The sequence below is a fragment of the Canis aureus genome, chromosome 6 (assembly GCF_053574225.1).
Source record: "Canis aureus isolate CA01 chromosome 6, VMU_Caureus_v.1.0, whole genome shotgun sequence".
Classification (NCBI taxonomy): Eukaryota; Metazoa; Chordata; class Mammalia; order Carnivora; family Canidae; genus Canis; species Canis aureus.
The window spans coordinates 80,172,841-80,193,333 of record NC_135616.1 but is presented as its reverse complement, the minus strand read 5'-3'; the positions used below and the strand labels follow the sequence as shown (position 1 = coordinate 80,193,333).

General features: G+C 39.1%; 1 protein-coding gene and 1 long non-coding RNA gene across 16 annotated transcripts in view; one reads left to right on the top strand and one right to left on the bottom strand.

Annotated features, from left to right (window-relative positions):
- Positions 1–20,493, bottom strand: part of PPP1R12B (protein phosphatase 1 regulatory subunit 12B) — a 205,943-nt gene that overhangs the window by 78,673 nt on the left and 106,777 nt on the right. For all 15 annotated transcript variants that reach the window (XM_077902517.1, XM_077902519.1, XM_077902518.1 and 12 more), the window contains 5 exons: positions 14,202–14,292; positions 8,114–8,317; positions 5,860–6,049; positions 5,657–5,769; positions 4,040–4,081 (listed from right to left, as the gene is read on the bottom strand). In XM_077902517.1, coding sequence (XP_077758643.1) covers positions 4,040–4,081; positions 5,657–5,769; positions 5,860–6,049; positions 8,114–8,317; positions 14,202–14,292 — 640 coding nt within the window. The remainder of the gene's footprint in view (positions 1–4,039; positions 4,082–5,656; positions 5,770–5,859; positions 6,050–8,113; positions 8,318–14,201; positions 14,293–20,493) is intronic.
- On the top strand, positions 4,063–13,767 carry LOC144316524 (uncharacterized). The gene is made up of 3 exons (XR_013382485.1): positions 4,063–4,144; positions 5,360–5,477; positions 13,533–13,767. It is a non-coding gene; the product is annotated as an uncharacterized LOC144316524 (long non-coding RNA).

Here is a 20,493-nt window from a genome sequence, read left to right as displayed (position 1 = left end):
CTCATGAATAAATAAATAAAATCTTTTTAAAAATTCCTTTAAAACAAAAGAATCTGTCTTCTGTTCAACTTCTTTAGGGCATCATTCTTGTTCACCAGCATCTTTTCTATTGACCGCCTGTGCCCTCTAGTGATGAACTTAATTTTACAACAGAATTGGCGAAGGAAACAATCTGCTCCAGAGGAGTAAATGGGGGAAAGCAGCAACGATGCAGTACATAAAAATCAATGTTAAGCAAAAGAAAGGGAGGCCAAAGATGTAGGGAAAAAGAGATGGAAAGAAGCCAAATTTCCATCACTTTCCGCAGTGTACCTATGACTGTGCCTTCAGAACACTGTAAAGAAGTTACCTCTACAATTACCTCTAGTGAAGAAAACAAACACGCTCCTGAATATAAAGGTTTTTCAGGTATGATTGGAATACCCTTCTTCCTCACGTTAAGATCTAGATACAGTTTCTTTTTCACTTAGCAAGACAAATGATATATTAAGACTTCTGGAAAGTATCTATTACATACCTAATGTGGATAATTAACATATGCTTTGAATGCACTTGTCAAGGAGGTGCTAAGACATCAAATTATGCATTGCCAGTCTCACCTGTTCATGGATTTACCAATGGGGATGGGTTCTGACTGAAATCATGTAGTATGTTTGGCTTAAGCAAAGTCCCCAGGCTTCTAAGTAACATTCCTTGGTGTCATGGACAAAGAAACGTACAACTGGTCTTTCTCCTATCAAATAATTGTTAACAAACATCATGGGCCCTTCCTGGCAATAAATTTTATCTTTCTACAAATGCTGGTGACATTCTTCAAGCACAGGTACAGAAAGGAGAACTGCATTTCAAGGATACCAATAGACATTTAGGTTGAACAAGAAAGAGGTCTTCTTAACCATGCTGTTGTTATTGATACATGGGTGAGAGGTTAAAGAATCTTCTTTTGAAATCTTTAAGAGGAGGAAACAAAATCTTTACTTATTTGGAGTCATTTTAATGCTAACCGTAAATGAAACACAAGATACAGATAAAAACCACTGAAGTTTCCTTTTTTTAAAAAGTATTTTTTAAAAGATTTTATTTATTTATTCATGAGAGACTGAGAGAGAGAGAGAGATGAAGGGAGAGAGGGAGAGAGAGAGAGGCAGAGACACAGGCAGAGGGAGAAGCAGGCTCTATGCAGGGAGCCTGATGTGGGACTCAATCCCGAGGCTCCAGGATCACGCCCTGGGCTGCAGGCAGCGCTAAACCGCTGAGCCACCTGGGCAGCCCTGAAATTTCCTTTCTATTCTTAAAATGAAATATTATTGTATGATTCATATATATGAAGTTCAAGAAGTGGCAATATTAATCGCATGGTGACAGAAATCAGAACAATGGTTGCCTCTTGGGACAGGGCCGGGGGCATGAGGGAACTTTTCTAGGTGATGGAGAAGTTCTATATCTTGATGTGAGTATTGTTTTCACTGGTGTATACAATTGTCAAAACTCACCAAATAGTACACTTAAGATCTGTGAAGTTTGATTGTAAGTCATATATATATATTTTATATATATAAATACAAAATATGCCAGAGTCTTGGGAAGAGTTAACTTTAAAAATGTCACCACCATTCTTTAGGAACTGGCTAAGAAAGAGAAGGGAGCTGTCAGGACGTCAACAGCATATATAGTCTTACTAAATCAAAAACCAAGGAAAGTGAATTGTCCTGGCTTCTCACCAGTATCCACGCTGATTAGCTAGCAGTGCTAATTCAACAGAGCGCCCCTCCCTTGGCTGGTGCAATTCTGTGCCTGATGGAAGGCCATTTGGGGGTGGGGTGGAGAGAAAGCCAGGTTCTAAGAGACGACTGACTGACTGTCTTCAAGTAGAACTGCAGCTTACACTGGGCTATGCATGGCCCAGCATGTTGCTCTGCGGGTCCTATGATGATCATGGCATCATGCCTGCTGGTGTTAGAAGAGGGTACTTGGGAGAAAAACAGGTAAGTGTTGTTGTTTTTTTTCCCTCTTCAGTTAAGTAATGCTAAGGCTGTAATCCTATCTAACAAAAGCCATACGAGGCCAAGGCCGTGGCTGGGCTGGTTGCTCACCTGGGCTGGCCTAGCTCCTCTCACGTAGTCTGCAGTGGAGGAGATGGTGAAGGCCAGATAAGTGGCTCACTGCAATACACTGGGGTGATGAATCAAGCAAACACAAGGCTTTTAAAGGATTCTTCGCCCTGTGCTGACTTGTCACCAGTCTTTCCTTCTACGTGGTGCTACCACCACGTAGAAGGCTGGAGAATGGCACCTGGGATATCCTTGTACCAATTCTGGTTTGCCTGCATACATTCAAAATTACCTTCAAGAGATAACAGACTGTGCATTCTTCTCAAGATTCACACTGGAGTCTGCTTGACACACGGCAGACACTAACAGATGCCTCAAGGAACTGGGTGAGCGAAGTGTTTTTCAGTTTGACAAAGCACTTTCTCATCAAACCTCAACAGTTTCTGCTCCTCCTCACCAAACAGAAAGTCTTTTCTATAATTTTAATTCAGTGGTCCTAAGATGAAATACTCTTGGAAGGACTGATTCAGGAACACCTTGGCTTTCCTTCCCTGGTGCCGTATGTTAGGATTTTCCCATGCCAAGGGGTTTGGAAAGGTAGAGACACAAATGTTCACTGACAAAAGACATTTTGTCACAACCACACCATCCTTGTTGTCATTCTCTTTATGGATTTCAATGGCTCCTATAACCTCTAAGGATTAGAGTCCATTTCAGTTCTCTGTAATCTATTATTCAGATTCTCTCTTTAGGTATTTCATCATTCCCCAAAGCAACTTTCCTACATCCACTCTTTACATCTCCAAAAGGCTTTCCCGGCCTTTCAGTGGAAGAACTGAAGAGTTGCTGTTATTTCTGCATGTGCATGAACCTCTTTGTGGTACTTCCACCTGACATGGCTCATCTTTGTGAGTGGCCTAGTTTCAACTAAGGGTGGGGACTTCACACCTACGTCAGCACTAATCATCAGGGTATTGCCTTCCGCGGGGCTGCTACTGATCGCTTTGGATTTTGATTAAAATATAGGCAGGTCAATGACATAATATAGTATTATTTCTATTTCCTCTGCTAAGAATGAGTTGTTGATTTTCAGTATGGTGTATCAAATATACTTTTTTTTTTTTTTTTAAGTAGACCACACTGGGTATGAAGCCCACTTAAGATTCTCTCTCCCTTCCCTTCCACTCCTCCCCAACCTCTTGAAAAAAAAAAAAAAAAGAGTTGGACTATTAACCAACTGAGCCACCCAGAAGCCCCTCAAATATATTCCGAGAACATACTTTCAACTAACTACAGGATATAAAAAGGGCATCATGTTACATAATCTCCGATAGAAATGCATATGTAGTTTCAATTCATTTAGTCAAAACGAAATTCCTTCCTGCCTTCCTGAAAAAATAGTACTGATAAGGAAATCACCAAGTTTCTGTCATGTTTGAGGGGCTTTCAGGAACCGGGAATATCAGGAAAGCTGGGCCCAGGTTATCTGCTACAGAGAAAAGTTGGATGCCAGGCCTGAGATGTAGAAGAGTCAAGAGTTTAACCTTATTTCAAAGTCAAATATAAGTGACTTATGGATTATGTGATGTTTACATGCTTCACATTTATGTCCCTTTCTGTATATAAGTACAGATCATAAAAACAATAGTATCATTCTTCACTTTTCTTCCAAAAATTTCAAAGTACTTTGTACAATTGAATGACATATTCACAAGAGAGAAAAGCAGACAGGCAGATGCTAGAACTGTGTCAGGGATCAGCAGAAGGCATAGAGAAGTGCAGGACACTTGCTTAAGATCATGGGTATTGTTATGGCATCTGAGACAATGTACCATCAACTAACACCTGCCACATTTCTTGAAGCAACGTCTATCTTCAAACCCTTCCTCTTTGCAAATCTGCATAGGACCTGCTCTTTTCTATTAAAATTGTATGCACATGAGAGAGGTTGAAGCAAAAGGGACATGCCTCACTGGCTTGCCACTTACCAGTGCTTCTTTTACTTCTTCAGAGACATCAGTTTCATCTTCCTGAAAGGAAGGAGGGAGAAAAACAAGAGGACCATGGTCACAGCCATCCTTGAAAGCAACAAGGTCAGCTCCCATCAATTATGCATCCTGGCATTTCAAACGTGGGCAGTGAGAACTGACTGCCAAGTGATGCTCTGTTACTAATGCTTTTAACAGCCACCATAAGCAGACAGCTCTGGAACATCGCCTGTCATCAAAAATGTCAAATAAACATGGCAGGAAAGGAGTATCTTTAGAAAGGACAGGCTTTATTTCAACTCTATCAATAGTTATCAGTCTATTTGGTCCTATAAAAATGAGATACTTTTATCTTAAAAATAGTTTTTTAAATTTATTTTTTAAAGATTTATTTATTTTATGATAGACATAGAGAGAGAGAGAGAGAGAGAGAGAGAGAGAGGCAGAGACACAGGCAGAGGGAGAAGCAGGCTCCATGCCGGGAGCCCGATGTGGGACTCGATCCTGGGACTCCAGGATCACGTCCTGGGCCAAAGGCAGGCGCTAAACCGCTGAGCCACCCAGGGATCCCCTTAAAAATAGTTTCTAATAGATGACTATTACTGTTTCATTTCTGTCTCACTGAAAGGTTCATCTAATTTTCAAATAAAGTCACTGGTAGCCAAGGACCTCCTGATTCTTGGTCACTTGACTTTTAAAATGCCAAAATTGAGGGCATTGAGGGCAATGAGGGCACCTTGGTGGCTCAGTCAGTTAAGCATCTGCCTTTAGCTCAGGTCATGATCCCAGGGTCCTGGGATTGAGTCCTGCTTCAGGCTCTCTGCTCAATGGAGAGTCTGCTTCTCCCTCTGCCCTAACCCCCTGCTTGTATACTCTCTCTCTCTCCTCTCTCTCGCAAATAAATAAATAAATAAATAAATAAATAAATAAAATCTTTTTAAAAATTAAAAAAAAATGCCAATAACAAAGTTGAGGGAGATAGGTAAAGAAGAAGAGGGTGATTTAAAGTACTGAATGTGTGCTTGCAGTTAGTAAGCACTGGTATAGCTGTCTTTATTTTAAAGTCATAGTTTATCTGTTCTATATATATATTTTTTCCTTCAAAAGAGTAAAACTGAGTCAGATGAACTTGTGTTACTAACAGATTTTACATTCCCTGAAATTCTTGTAATGCTCCTAAAATATTTTGTTAGAATTTTTGATTACATGTGATAATACTGTTGACTAACCAACTGCATGACTTTCTGAGAATATTAGGGAGAATTGCTGATATTTGACAAGCTTATTCACTTGTTGTATTTGTTTATATGGTTGTTGTAGATTTCTGGCCTTTTCATTCATTCTTCACCACTTATCTCCTGAGTGCCTACTACATGCCTGGCACTGTTCTAGGCATGAGGCATCCAGCCAAGAATATACCAAAGGAGCCCCACCCTAGGTGAGTCCTTCTTCTTTTCTTTCCTTGGTAGTAGTTCTTGATAATCTGCAAGATTCATGGGACCACATGGAGCCCTTTCTCTTTTTTTGAACTCAACAAAAAGGACAGCATCCACAGGAACAAAAAGGATGGCATTAATGAGTAATGTGACATGTACTAGCACAGACCAATTCACTTACATCTTTTGTCCAGAAATTGATGCCTGTGCCTCGTCGTCGCTCCTTGGGCCGCCTCCTCTCACGGATGGACAGTCTATTAGAGGACTGATCATCCACATCTGCTTCTTCACTCTCTGGTCAGAGATAAAACAAAGTGTGATCTCAGGGACTGGGGGGGCATGTCCACTAAGGGGGGAGGCCGTATATTCTAAAGCTCTACACACCATTTTTGTCCATTTCCTTTGCAACTGCAGTGTTTGGGGTGGTCTCTGTGCTCTCAGAGTCAGGGACTGAAGATCTGCTTGTCCGTAGCAGATGGGAACTGGTGTAGAGAGAGGGTCTTGAGGCAGAAGGAGACACCGGTGTTGTGGGTTTGTCTGGCTGAGCTGTATACCTCAGGCGACGATAGACAGGCTGGAAATAATCCACAGAATAAGATGGTAGAGGTCAAGTCCAACCAACGGATAAGGATAGCAGGCTTATTAAATATGGGCTTTATTTTTTTTAATATACCAAGAGGCTTCTTAATAGTAGATGCACAATAGATAGCTACTGAGCTGAACTAAAGTTAGTTAATTAGCCAGAAAGGAAATAACTTCTGGATTCCTATTCTGATAACACCATCATGCTGATAGTAGTAGCCCAGGAAACACAAACCTTGTTAATAAAAATCCCTTTGATTCTGGAATGAAAATAAGAAGGATGATGGCCTTTTTAAGAGGTAACAATGAAAGGGAAGGTTTATATAGAAAAATAAAAAGCCTGGGAATATGAAGAAATAATACAGAATTATCTGAAAACAGAGACCAAATATGAACATTCTACCAATTTCTGAAAACTCTACCAACCTGCCATAACCAGGCTTACTGAAACTTTAAAAACATTGCCATTTTCCACCTTGAATTTTCTCCCCAAGGAGAAAGAGTATGACAATAAGCCTTAACTTGGTTTATTGAAGATGCAGATAGAGAAATTCTTCCTACATGTAGAGATTGTATACTTTTTGTTTATAAAGACAAGCAATAAAATATAGTAAACTCTAGAATCATAAAGAACTTGGTTCCAATTCTAGCTTCAGCATTTACTAGCTGTGTGGCCTTGAATAAGTTACTTAACTTCTCTGAGCCTCAGCTTTCTCTTATGTAAAATAGGGGTAATATCTTCCTCAGAGAGGTTTTTGAGGATTATACAAGATAATGTACATCAGGTGCTTAGGACAGTAGCGAGTAATAAGTAATCAATAAACAGTAGCTGACAGAACAAAGGAACCTCAGTTTATGTAGCCTAGCCATTCAGAACTGGAGCAAGGAGATTCCTTTCACCTCTGACTATGGTGATGGGAAAATTTATCATCCCAGTTGACACACTTCTGAGAGCGAAGATGAATGGTTACCAATAATTACACTAAGATAACAGGTGTAATTTGAACCATCTTAGGTAAACTAGGAGTTACGTTTACCCTAAATATTACCGTATACCTTTAACTACCAACTCCACTTATGGGAACGGAGGTTAAAAATAGTGACATCTTGTGGCAGAGGATTAAGGGGTGCTGCTTTGTAAACTCTTAGGTTTGTAGGGATTTAGAGAACAATATAATCATGGTGGAGAGAGTGCTCTGGGAGCCCGACTGCCTATGTGCAAGTTCCTGCTTAACCACTTGTCATCTGTGTGAAATGCCGGGCAAGTTACTTAACCTCTCTGTGACCTGATTTCTTCACATTTACAATATGAATAATAATACTGACCCCAGAGGGGAGTTTTGAGGATTAAATGGATTAATGCATATGAAATAGTTGAAATAAGGCCTGGTATAAAATAGACACTCAATAAATCCTCACATTTCTATTTGTGTTTTTATTATACTATAACCTCTCTCTTTAAAATGGAAAGATATCTTTAAATTTTTTTTAATTTTTTTTTTTTATTTATTTATGATAGTCACACAGAGAGAGAGGGAGAGGCAGAGACACAGGCAGAGGGAGAAGCAGGCTCCATGCACCGGAAGCCCGACGTGGGATTCGATCCCGGTCTCCAGGATCGTGCCCTGGGCCAAAGGCAGGCGCTAAACCGCTGCGCCACCCAGGGATCCCGAAAGATATCTTTAGTTAAAGAATACATTTAGTTAATGGAGCTTGTGGTTAAAATTTCACAATATGTACATACATCAAATCATCATGTACATAGTCTAAAATTAATAAAAGTTAGATGTCAATTCCATGTTACATGTCAACACCTCAACGGGATAAGACATAAGCATCAAATAACTCCAAGCACAAAACAATGACTGAAGGACAGATATCCTCTGAGTTCTTTCAGTCACACAGGCTTGCCAACTACAGACAGAGGTTAACAGAGCTCTCTCTGCGCTGGCTGTCCACTGCTACGTAGTGCTGTGCCTCAATTATCCATGAGGAGGCATTCCCCACGGCCACGACCCTGTTTTTAGCATAGTATGTGCCAGCAGAAGTGACTCACCTCTTCGTCCAGACTCCCGCTCCAGGGTTGACGGCCTTCACCAGCTTCCTTTGCTGGGACTGCTGGGGGCTCATGCTTCTCCGAGCTGCCCTCAAGCCCTTCGGTGCCTGTGGGCTTCTGGCCAGGCTGCTCCTGAGCTTGCCGTTCTGCTCTCGACCGGCTGAAAGTCCTTTCTGCTTCTTGAAGGTCCGTTAGCGTCACACCCTGGGAAAATGACAAAAGGTCAAGGAAGTTTCACCCTAACTGTTGAATAACCCTTGATAAATGGGCAGGGAGACTGCCTTCAACGTCTAATAGTATCAAATTCCAAATGAAGCTCCCAAAATGTATGAGGCCATTTCAAGAAAGATATGCTTAAAATAAACACCTCAGTGTGCAGAGTCCCAGCCTGAGTCCAGGTACATTTCAAATGTAATGCTTCAGCTTTTCCAATTTGAGTTCCAGAAAATAGGGCATCCCTGATGACTGCCTGTTGTAGACTTATTTCTCTCATACCCTTAGTTCTCAGTACCTTTATATGAAAGCTCCATACTCCCCAAGAGCAAATGGTTACCAAGAGAGATTCTCTGAATAGTGGATAATAAGAAAAACTTGATTTTACTTAGAAAAAGAAAATCCAGGCTCAAAAAGGTGAAAATTCAGAGGCAGGCTAGAACAGCAACAACAAAAACCAACCAACCAACCAACCAACAAGAATGACACCACTAAACTAGCTTTACTCTAAGATGATTTCCTTTTTTTTTTTTTTTTTAAGATTTTATTTATTTATTCATGACAGACACACACAGAGAGAGAGGTAGAGACACAGGCAGAGGGAGAAGCAGGTTCCATGCAGGGAGCCTGACATGGGACTCGATCCCGGATCCCAGGATCACGACCTGAGCCAGAGGCAGGCACCCAACCACTGAGCCACCCGGGCATCCCTCTAAGATGATTTCCTAAGTAACTCCAGTAAAGTCACACAGAGACATTCCAACAATTGATATTTCCCTCAGGCTCTTAGGAGCAGCAGTATGGAAGAAAAGCAAGTGGGAGCCGTCTGCAGAAGAGAGGGGAAAGAGTTAGGGCTGGAGTGAGCGGACTCTAACTCGAGCATTTATGTGCTCAAGCCCTCAGGAGAAGAAAGTTCTGAAGCTGGAGGTAGTTAAGCACATAAGATTACTTGTTTTAACTATTCATAAATTTATTCACTCATTCTCTTAATAAATTATTAAGTGTCTTTAAGCATTGGAACTACAAAGACAAATAAATAATTGCTGCACTCAAGAACCTTTTAACCTAATGGAAAAGACATAAGAAAACAGATGAGTATAATGGAATGTTAAGTAATTAAGACAGAAACGTGATCCAGCAAATTCCACTTCTGAGTATTTACCCAAAAGAACTAAAAGCAGAGAATCAAAGAGGTCGTTCGAACACCCATGCTCACAGCAATATTATTCACAATAGACAAAAGGTGTCCATCAGCAGGTGAATCAATCAGCAAACTATGGTCTAACCATACAATGGAATACATGGAGAAGGGAATATTACGCAGCCCTAAAAGGAATGACATTCTGACACATGCCACATGGACAAACCTTGAAGACATTATGTTAAGTGAAATAAGCCAGTCACCAAAGGACAAACACTGTATGATTCCACCTGTGTCAAGTACTTAGATTAGTCAAATTCATAGAAATAAGAAGCAAAATGGTGGTTGCCAGAAGCTGTGGGGAGGGGGAATTATTGCTGAATATGTACAGAGTTTCACTTTGGGAAGATCAAAAATGTACTGGAGATGGATGGTGGTAATAGTTGCAAAATAATGTGAATGTACTTAATGTCACTGAACTGCACACTTAAAAAATGGTTAGAATGGCAAACTGCATGTTATGTATATTTTACCACAATAAATCAAACCAAACTAAAAAAATTATAGTCCATCCTGGTCCCACATTCTAAGAGGGGAAAACAGAGAAAAAATCAAGTAAAAACAAAGTAAGAGCTATCATAGTTAACACAAAAGAAGGGCACTTAACTTATTTTGGGAAAGTCAGGGAAGAAAAGGGTACATTTGTGGCTATTTATAAAGTCCCTTTCTGGGCACCTGGGTGGCTCAGGTGGTTAAGCGTCTACCCTTGGCTCAGGTCATGATCCCAGGGTCCTGGGATGGAGCCCCACGTCGGGCTCCCTGCTCAGTGGACTCTGCTCTCCCTCTCCCTCTGCCCCTCCCCCTGCTTGTGCTCCCTCCCTCTCTCTCAAATAAATACATAGTTAAAAAAAATAATAAAGTCCTTTCTTCAGTCCTCAGCTCTCCTGCTTAACCTCTGTAGCATTTAAAACTGTTACCTTCAGCTTTTACCTGGAAACTGATTTTTCATGTACTCCTATGCTATTTCCTGGTTTACCTTTCATCTCTCTGGCTGCTCCTTTTAATTGTGCTTCATCAGCTTATCATCCTCTGTCTTTATTTTTTTTTAAATATTTTCTTGGGGATCCCTGGGTGGCGAAGCGGTTTGGCTCCTGCCTTTGGCCCAGGGCACGATCCTGGAGTGCCGGGATCGAATCCCCCATTGGGCTCCCGGTGCATGGAGCCTGCTTCTCCCTCTGCCTATGTCTCTGCCTCTCTCTCTCTCTCTGTGACTATCATAAATAAATAAAAAAAATTTTTTTTAAATTAAAAAAAATTTTTTTCTTTATTTATTCATGAGACACACAGAGAGAGAGAGAGGCAGAGACAGGCTGAGGGAGAAGCAGGCTCCATGCAGGAAGCCCGACGTGGGACTTGATCCCGGGACTCGGGGACCAGGCCCAGGCTGAAGGCAGGCGCTAAACCGCTGAGCCACCCAGGGATCCCCGATCCTCCACCTCCTTAATGCCAAGTCACAGCTTTCTCTCCCGTCTCCTTGCCATTGCATCCCGACTGAGTTCGTGGTCTTGTCCTCCTAGCTTGGACTACTGTGACAGCCTCCTAACAGGTCTTCTTGTTTCCTGCCTTGACAAACATACTTTTGCCGACCACTCCCATCAATTCTCTGCATGGTGATTTTTGCAAAATATAACACAGATTGGGGCATCTGTTAAGTGTCCAACTTTTATTTATTATTTATTATTATTTTTTTTTTAGAGGGAGAGAGAGTGACTGAGCCATCCAGGTGCCCCATAGCCTCCGACTCTTGATCTCAGCTCAGGTCTTGATCTCAAAGTCATGAATTTAAGTCCCGTACTGGGCTCCACACTGGGCATGGAGAGTGTATATGTATATATAACATATAATAAATGTTATATAAAAAATACGTGTTATATAAAAAATATTTTTATAAACGCAGGTTATATCAGACTCTTCTGCACTTCAATGGCTCCCTTAGGGATTTTTTTTTTATTTTAAAGATTTTATCCATTTATTCATGAGAGACACAGAGAAAGGGGCAGAGACACAGGCAGAGGGAGAAGCAAGCTCCATGCAGGGAGCCGGATGTGGGACTCGATCCCAGGACCCCAGGGTTACGCCCTGGGCCGAAGGCAGATGCTCAGACACTGAGCTACCCAGGGATCCTGAACCTGAATTGAAATAAAATTTTAAAAAGTAAAAGGATAAGGCAGATCTATAAAAAAATAAAAAATAATAAAAAATTAAAAAACAAAGCAGAAACAGACCTATAAATACAGAAAATAAACTTGTGGTTACCAGAGGTGAGATTGTAACTAATATAACATTATATGGCAACTATACTTCAATAAAACAATAAATAAATTTTATAAACTTATAATTAAATTACATTAAAAGTAAAGGTAACAAATTCTAAAAAAAAAAAAGAAAATCTTTATTGAAGGAGCAGCTGAGTGGCTCAGCTGGTTCAGTGTCCAACTCTTGCTTTTGGCTCAGGTCATGACCTCAGGGTCCTGAGATCAAGCTCTGGGCTCAGCAGGGAGTCTGCTTAACATTCTTTCTCTTCCTCTCCCTCTGCTCCTTCCTCCACCCTGTGCATGTACACACACTCTAATAAACAAATAAATCTTTAAAATAGATAACTTTATTGAAACCTAACTCCCATATTATAAAAACTACCCTTCTAAAGTATAGGCATACTCAGAGATACTGAGGGTCTGGTTCCAGACCACCATGATAAAGTGCGTATCACAATACAGTGATCGCAAATATAAGTTTTTTGGTTTCCTGGTACACATAAAAGTTATGCTTACACTATGTGGTGGTCTATTACGTGTGCAATAGCATTATGTCCAAACAACAATGTACACACTTTAATTAAAAAATACTTTACTGCTAAAAAATGCTAACCATCATCTGAGATCTCAGGGAGTCATAGTCTTTTTGCTGGTGGAGGATCCTGCCTTTATGTTAATGGCTGCTGACTGATAAGGGTGGCTGTGGCAATTTCTTACAATGCAACCACAATGAAGAAAATGTGCCACATTGCTTGATTCTTGCTTTCATGAACAATTTCTTGATAGCGTATACGATGCTGTTTGACAGCATTTTACACCCACAGAACTGCTTTCAAAACTGGAGTCAATCCTCTCAAACCCTGCCACTTCTTTATCAACTAAGTTTACATAATATTCTAAATTCTTTGTCATCATTTCAACAATCTTCACAGCATCTTCACCAGGAGCAGGTTCCATCTCAAGAAACAACTTTTTCTGCTTGTCCGTAAGAAGCAACTTCTCACCTGTTTATGTTTGACCGTGACACTGTAGCCATTCAGTCCCATCTTCAGGCTCCACTGCTAATTCTAGTCCCCCTGCTATTTCCACCACAACTGCAGTGACATCCCCCACTGAACTCTGAACTTTCAATTTGTTAAAAAAAAAAAAAAAAAAAGCAGTATCTGTGAAGGGCAATGAGGTATGCCTGTATAGTTCCGTGGTTTTAGCATATTCAGAGCTGTGCAACCATCATCACCATCTCATTCCAGAATATTTCATCACCTCAAAAAGAAACTCCACATCCATCAGCAGTCACTCCCATTCCTCCCTCTCCCCGCCCCTGCAGCCACTAATCTATTTTCTTTTCTTTTTCTTTTTTTAGAGAGAGTGAGAGTGAGGGGGGGAGGGGCAGAAGGCGACGGAGAGAGAAAATCTTAGGTAGGCTCCATGTCTAGCACAGAGCCTGCTGAATGACCCTGAGCTCATTACCTGCGCTGAAATCAAGAGTTGGACGCTTATCTGACTGAACTACCCAGATACCTCTCTAATCTATTTTCTATTTCTTTGGCTTTGCCTATTGTGGATATTTTCAGATAAATGGAATCATCTCTGATTTCTTTCACTTAACATGTTTTCCTAAGGTTCATGCACATTGCAGCATTAGCATGTATCAGGGCACTTCTTTTTATTACCAAATAAAATTCTATTATATGGATACTTTGTTTATCCATTCCTTTGTTAATGGAAATTTGTTTTCTTTTTTCCCCAGTTATGCTAACTGCTTAATTTATTTGGTCTGCTCGACGGCTCAGCCTATGCCCACCACTGCTACATCTGCTGAGAATAGCTGAGGCACACTTAGCCACACAAGGCTAAACCTTGCTGCTGCTGAGAGCTCAGGATTCAACCCTACAGCAAGCTTGCAAACTCCACACATGCGTAGTGGATGTCTACATAGCAAGTCCACTCTGGCCAGAGTTCAAAGATAACACTGAATTTGGAATTTAGGCTATTGTGAATAATGCTGTTATAAACATCTATGTACAAGTTTTTGTGTGGACATGTATTTTCATTTCTCTCGACTATATACCTAAGAGGAGAACTGATGGGTCACATGGTAACTGTAATATATACAACAATTTAAGGAACTGCCAAACTCTTCTCCTTTAGGGATTCTCAAGAATGTAGCTTTGTAAACACAAAAGGAATGAGTAATCTTGCAAAGGAAAGGAGATAAACCTGTTCTGAGCCTGGAGACATAAAAGTGAGTGTGGGTAGATGTAGCTATAAATTTATCTGATACTCTGTAGTGTAAGACTTAACACAAGTGAAAACTTTTACAACAGCGGCTGGAATAAGGCGCTCATCTTAAGATTTTTTAATTGTACTTCCAACAGAAAGGTAGACAAAATGACATAAAAAAGAAGGTCACACTCACTTGAGTAGACCTTCGAGTCTGCCGAGCTTGTCTGGAGCGTGCTTTCCGTAAAGACTCTGCTTCCTCATCCCGTACAGGAGTCAGATACGACCTGTAGAGAAAAAAAAGTAACAGCACAAGTAAGACCCTTGCTGCACGTACTTGAGGCATGACAAGGTACTTCCACATACTGAAGTGATTTCTACATCTAAAAATGAACTTGCACACAATCAAAATGATAGAAATGCTATCAGTGAAAACTGCATAATCCAAGACATTACTTATACATGTATTACTCTTCATGCAGAATTATGTCATTTGTAAAATGAGAATTTCATTTCTTCTTTCCATATCCTTACAATTTTTCTTTTCTTGCTTTAATGCTCTGGCTAGAACCTCTAGGACATGTTGAAAAGGAGTGACGGCAGGAAGTTTCCATGCTTTGTTCTTGCCTTCAGAGAGAAAGCATTCAGCAATTTATCACTGTGATGTCTACTGCGCTGCTTCTCAAGTTCAATCTATTCCTTTCCATTCCAACTGGAATAGGCTAAGAGGTTTTTTTGTTAGTGGTTCTGGTTTTTAATCATTAGGGTGTGTCAAACTTATCACATGCTTTTCTTCCCCATATACTGAGATTTTTATCATTTTCCATCTTTTTTCTATTAATATGGTGAATCACACCGAGTAATTTTTGAATGACAACGTAAGAGTGGATTCTTAGGATAAGCTCAACTTGGCCATGACTGTATCATCATCATCTTTTTAAAAAAAATATTTATTTTATTTCATTTTTTAAAGGTAAGCTGTATACTCAACATGGGGTTTGAACTTACAACCCTGAGATCAAGAGTTGCATGCTCTACTGACTGAGCCAGCCAAGCACCTCTATATGTAGATTTATTTTATACAGATTCAGTATTATTTAGTTTACGATTTCTGCATCCATATTTATTAGAGAAATTAGCCTATTATTTCCCTTCTTATAATAACCTAACCAGGTCTGGGAATTAAGATTATAGAAGTTGAAAGCGTTTTCTCCTTGTCTACTTTAAGATTTTATTTGTTTATTTGACAGAGAGAGAGAGGCAGGGGGACTGGCAGGCAGAGGGAGGGAGAAGCAGGCTCCCCATCAAGCAGGGAATCCAATGCAGGGCTTGATCTCAGAACCCTGGGATCAGGACCCAAGCTAAAGGCGAATGCTTAACTGAGCCACCCAGGTGCCCCTCCTTGTCTATTTTCTATAAGAATTTGTGTAAGATTAAGGTTGTTTCCTCCTTAAACAGTGAAGTGCACCAATGAAGCCATCTGGATTTTATAGGAGGGTTTTAAATAAGGGGTTAATTTCTTTAATTGATTCAGGCCTATAGAATTTTGACGGATTCTTGTCTCACATTAGATCTTTCATCCATTTTGAGTTTATCTTTGTGTCTGGTGTAAGAGAATGGTCTAGTTTCATTCTTCTGCATGTGACTCTCCAATTTTCCCAGCACCATTTATTGAAGAGACTGTCCTTTTTCCAGTGGATAGGCTTTCCTACTTTGTCGAATATTAGTTGACCATAGAGTTGAGGGCCCATTTCTGGGTTCTCTGTTCTGTTCCATTGATCTATGTTTTTGTCCCAGTACCACTCTGTCTTGATGATCACAGCTTTGTAGTACAACCTGAAATCCGGCATTGTGATGACCCCGGCTCTGGTTTTCTTTTTCAATATTCCCCTGGCTATTCGGGGTCTTTTCTGATTCCACACAAATCTTAAGATTAACTCCAGGGTATTTTGATGGGGATTGCATTGAATGTGTAAATTGCCCTGGGTAACACAGACATTTTCACAATATTAATATATTATTAATATATTATACATATTAATCCTTCCAATCCATGAGCATGGAATATTTTTCCATCTCTTTGTGTCTTTCTCAATTTCTTTCATAAGTGTTCTGTAGTTTTTAGGGTATAGATTCTTTACCTCTTTGGTTAGATTTATTCCTAGGTATCTTACGCTTTTGGGTGCAATTATAAATGGGATTGACTCCTTAATTTCTCTCTTCTGTCTCATTGTTAGTGTATAGAAATGCCACTGATTTCTGGGCAATGATTTTGTATCCTGCCACAGTGCCTAGTCAGATTTCCTGTTTTGGTATTATTTGTCAAAAAACTTAATATTTTTACATTTAGTGGCACAAAACTATTCATAATATTCTTATATATTTTAATTATCATTTTAGCATCTGTAGCAATGGTTCTCAATTTTTTGGTCTCAGAGCCCTTTTACATTTTTAAAAATTACTGATGTCTTCCAAAGAGCTTTTGTTTATGTACATCTCTTAATATTTACCCTTAGCAGAAATTCATACTGAGAAATTAAAAAAAAATGCACTAATGCATTTAAAAATAATAGACCTATTACAAAAAGTTCCATGAATAACATCTCTTATGAAAAGTAACTATTATCTAAAATAAATTTAATAAGTGTTGTATTACATTTTTATAATTTTCTTTAATGTTAGCTTAATTGAAGAGAGCCAGAATTTCATACATGCTTCATTCAATATGTTGCAAAATGGTGTTTCAGTTAAAATATATAAAGAATATACAGTCTTATGTAAGTCTATAATTGGAAAAGCCAGGAGTATTATAATAGCCTTTTTAGATAATTATGGATATTCTTCTTGGATACTATACTAAATCATGAGTGGTAGTTTCTTAAATGTTAGTAGCAATGTGGAATCTGAAACCATATTAATTGACTGTTCATACTCTGTTACACTGAAATCTATTGGTCTATCTTGCACTTTGAATGGACCTTCTTAGCCATGCATAACTTTGGGTCATTGCACATTGGTCATGTGGAAAACACTGGTGCAGATCTTCCAAATGTTAACACATTTCATTATAGAATAATAATTTTATAAATCACATTCTGTAACATGGGGGGGGGGGGGGTAAGCTCCTTGACATTGGCCGTGCAATGATTTTTTTTTTTTTTTTTTGACATCAAAAGCAAAGGCAACTGAAGCAAAAATAAATAAGCGGGACTGTATCAAACTGAAAAGCTTCTGCACAGCAAAGCAAATCATCAACAAAATGAAAAGGTGACTTACAGAATGGAAGAAAATATTAGCAAATCATAGAACTGATAAGGGGTTAATATCCAAAATAGATAAAGAACTCATATAAAACATTAGGGAAAAAAATCTGATCTCACTTAAATGTGCAATCTTAAAAAACAAAAACTCATAGATATGGAGAACTGATTTGTGGTTAATGGAGGCAGGGAGAAGAGGGTGGGCAAAGTAGGTGAAGGTGCTCAAAAGGTACATAATTTCGTTTACAAGATTAGTAAATCCTTGGTATATAATGTACAATATGGTGCCTACAATTAACAATGCTGTATTATATACTTACAAGTTGCTAGCCGAGTAACTTCAAAAGTTCTTATCATGAGAAAAAAATTATAATTAAGTGTGATGATGGATGTTATATTACTTGTTGTAATAATCGTTTTGTAATATATTCATTAAATCATTATGTTGTATACCTAAAACTAATATAATGATATGTCAATGGTATCTCAATTAAAAAATTATAGAAAAATAAAACAAAAAAATCACATTCTTTAATATCACCTTTGATCTTAGGACAGTCTTTAAATATTGGGAAGTAGTCAATTATACCACTCTTAGTAGCAGAAATAAGTTTTCCAAAATTTTAACTTCTTGAAATTTAAAACTTTATGAATGGCAACAAATACTTTGTGACAAGTTCACTTTGTTCATTTTCAAGAACATATCTGCCAAGAACCCAAGTCTAAATGATCATAGTCTGCCCAGTCATTCTTTCAAGTAAAAAATGGTATTCCAGGAAAAAAAGCAGCTAATTCTTCTTTTTTCTTCCTCTGCACTCCAATTCTACTTATGTTAGACTTTTATTGGTCATGCCCTATTTCTTTACTATGCTTTTTCTGTATTTGCCATCCTTTTCTCTCTCTGGATATTTTCATTCTCTTTCTTTTTTAAGTTTTATTTATACATGTAACTTCTACCTACACCCAATGTGGGGCTTGAACTCACAACCCCAAATTGAGAGTTGCACACTCTTCCAACTGAGCCAGCTGGGCATCTCATTTTAGATAATTTCTACTGTCCATCTGGTTAGTTTAATAATCTTCTCTTCAGTTGGTCTACTATAAACTCACCAGTTGAATTTTGAATGAGTTATTTAGATTTTTAAATTTAAATTTTTGGTTTTAGGATTCCCATTTGATTCTTTACAAAATAAATTGCAGTTCTCTGTTAAATTTTCCATCTTCCAATTTCTTGAGTAACCATAATTATTTTAAAGTCTATGTCTGATAACATCAATATCTGGCTCTGCTCTTACTGTTTGTTTTTTCCTCTTGGTTTTTTAGTAAATCAGTCTTATTTCTTGGTATGTCTGCTAATTTCTAAAAAAAAAAGAAAAAAAACCCACACTTTTTTTTACACTTGAATACACGTCTTTACTAGGGAAATTTTAAGTGCATATACATCTTCTCATCAATATGACTTCAAAGTAAAAATAACTGTTTCTTAAAAAGAGTTGTTACTTGTTTAAAAAAAAAAAAGCACACTGCATGCAGGAAGCTGCCTTCTCTTGGACGATTCTCACATTATATGGGAGATGCAATTTAAACAATACAAAATACACTATTCATCACATTTAACACTGAACCCATCCCTGCTCAGACATTGAGAGTCCAGGAAGGTTGAGAATAACTGCCAAACATTTTTAATAAGACGATATTCTTTTCCTCTTGCAGTTAGGTTAAGGAAATAATTCTCAAACTTTCATCTACATCAGAATTTCTTAGGGAGCTTGTGAAATACAAATTGTTAGGCCCCACCCCCAGAAGTCCTGATTCAGTATGTCTGGAGTAGGGTCTGAGAATTTGCGTTGCTAATTAGGGCTCTGTGATGCTTCTGACCTGGAGACCATTCTTTGAGAACTACAGGGTCAAGGCAAATGATCCTCATCTACCTTGAGATGGAGCTGACTAGAAACTAGCCTTCAGTCTTTGCAAGGGCTGGTCTATTTCTGGGAAGCCTTTAGTTCTAGAATGTAGTCCTTCAGTGGTCTCAGATGAATGTATGGGGTCCCACTTCCTGAACTCCAGTTTTTGTTCCCTCAGCTCCATGAGACTATTGAAAATCCTGCCCAGTTTCTTAGTCTTGTAGCTATGGCTTTATTAATTAGCAAATGCCTCAAGTGGGAAAGCACAGCCAAATGTTGGGTTCACCTCTTTATGACTTCCTTCTCTCCAGGATCTTGATCCCTCAAGTCCTCATTTTCTTAATAACTCTCCAATACCTTCAAAGATACTTTCTAATATCTACCCAGTTTTCCTATTTATTCTCAGTGGGAGAGTGTCTAATAAAAGATAATACTAGGGATCCCTGGATGGCTCAGTGGTTTGGTGCCTGCCTTCGGCTCAGGGCGTGATCCTGGAGACCCGGGATCGAGTCCCGCATCGGGCTCCCTGCATGGAGCCTGCTTCTCCCTCTGCCTGTCTCTCTGCCTCTCTCTCTCTCTCTCTGTGTATCTCTTGTGAATAAATAAATAGAATCTTAAAAAAAAAAGAAATGCAAGAATAGCAGGATTAAAAAAAAAAAAAAGATATACTATATCCTGAAGCAGAAGTCTCCAACCAAGCTATATTTTAACAGTCACACTTTTCCTCTCAATGTGTATTAGTAAATTGAAATTTTCTTTTTTTTTTGCTCTTTCTGTGAAACATCTGAACCATCCAAGAAATCTGAGCGCTACACAATTCCTTATTGCTATGAAAAAAAGATACGTCTGTGTTCACAAAACAGTACAGTAGAAAGTATAGCAGAAGCCGTGGGTTTACATCTATTTTGGCTTTCTGACATCCAGATAAAAGTAGGCTAACATCCCCAACTCAGTGGTAGAGAAAGGAATCCAATGCCAAAATACTTTGATTACCATATCTTCTATGTGTTTCCTAGAGGGCAGGTAGCATTTTTTTTTTTTTTTTTTGTATTTGCTAAGACCTTGAGGTTACATAATCAGTGGAATTCAAATAATTACAGAGAATTAGCATGACCTCACAAAAATAATTTGTTCTCTGCATGTTCAATTCATAGGGACCCTTTATATACTTAGATGGACTAGTTTTATCTTAAGAAGCTGTGCAAAAGGGGGATCCCTGGGTAGCTCAGCGGTTTAGCGCCTGCCTTTGGCCAAGGGCGCGATCCTGGAGTCCCGGGATCGAGTCCCACGTCAGGCTCCTGGCATGGAGCCTGCTTCTCCCTCT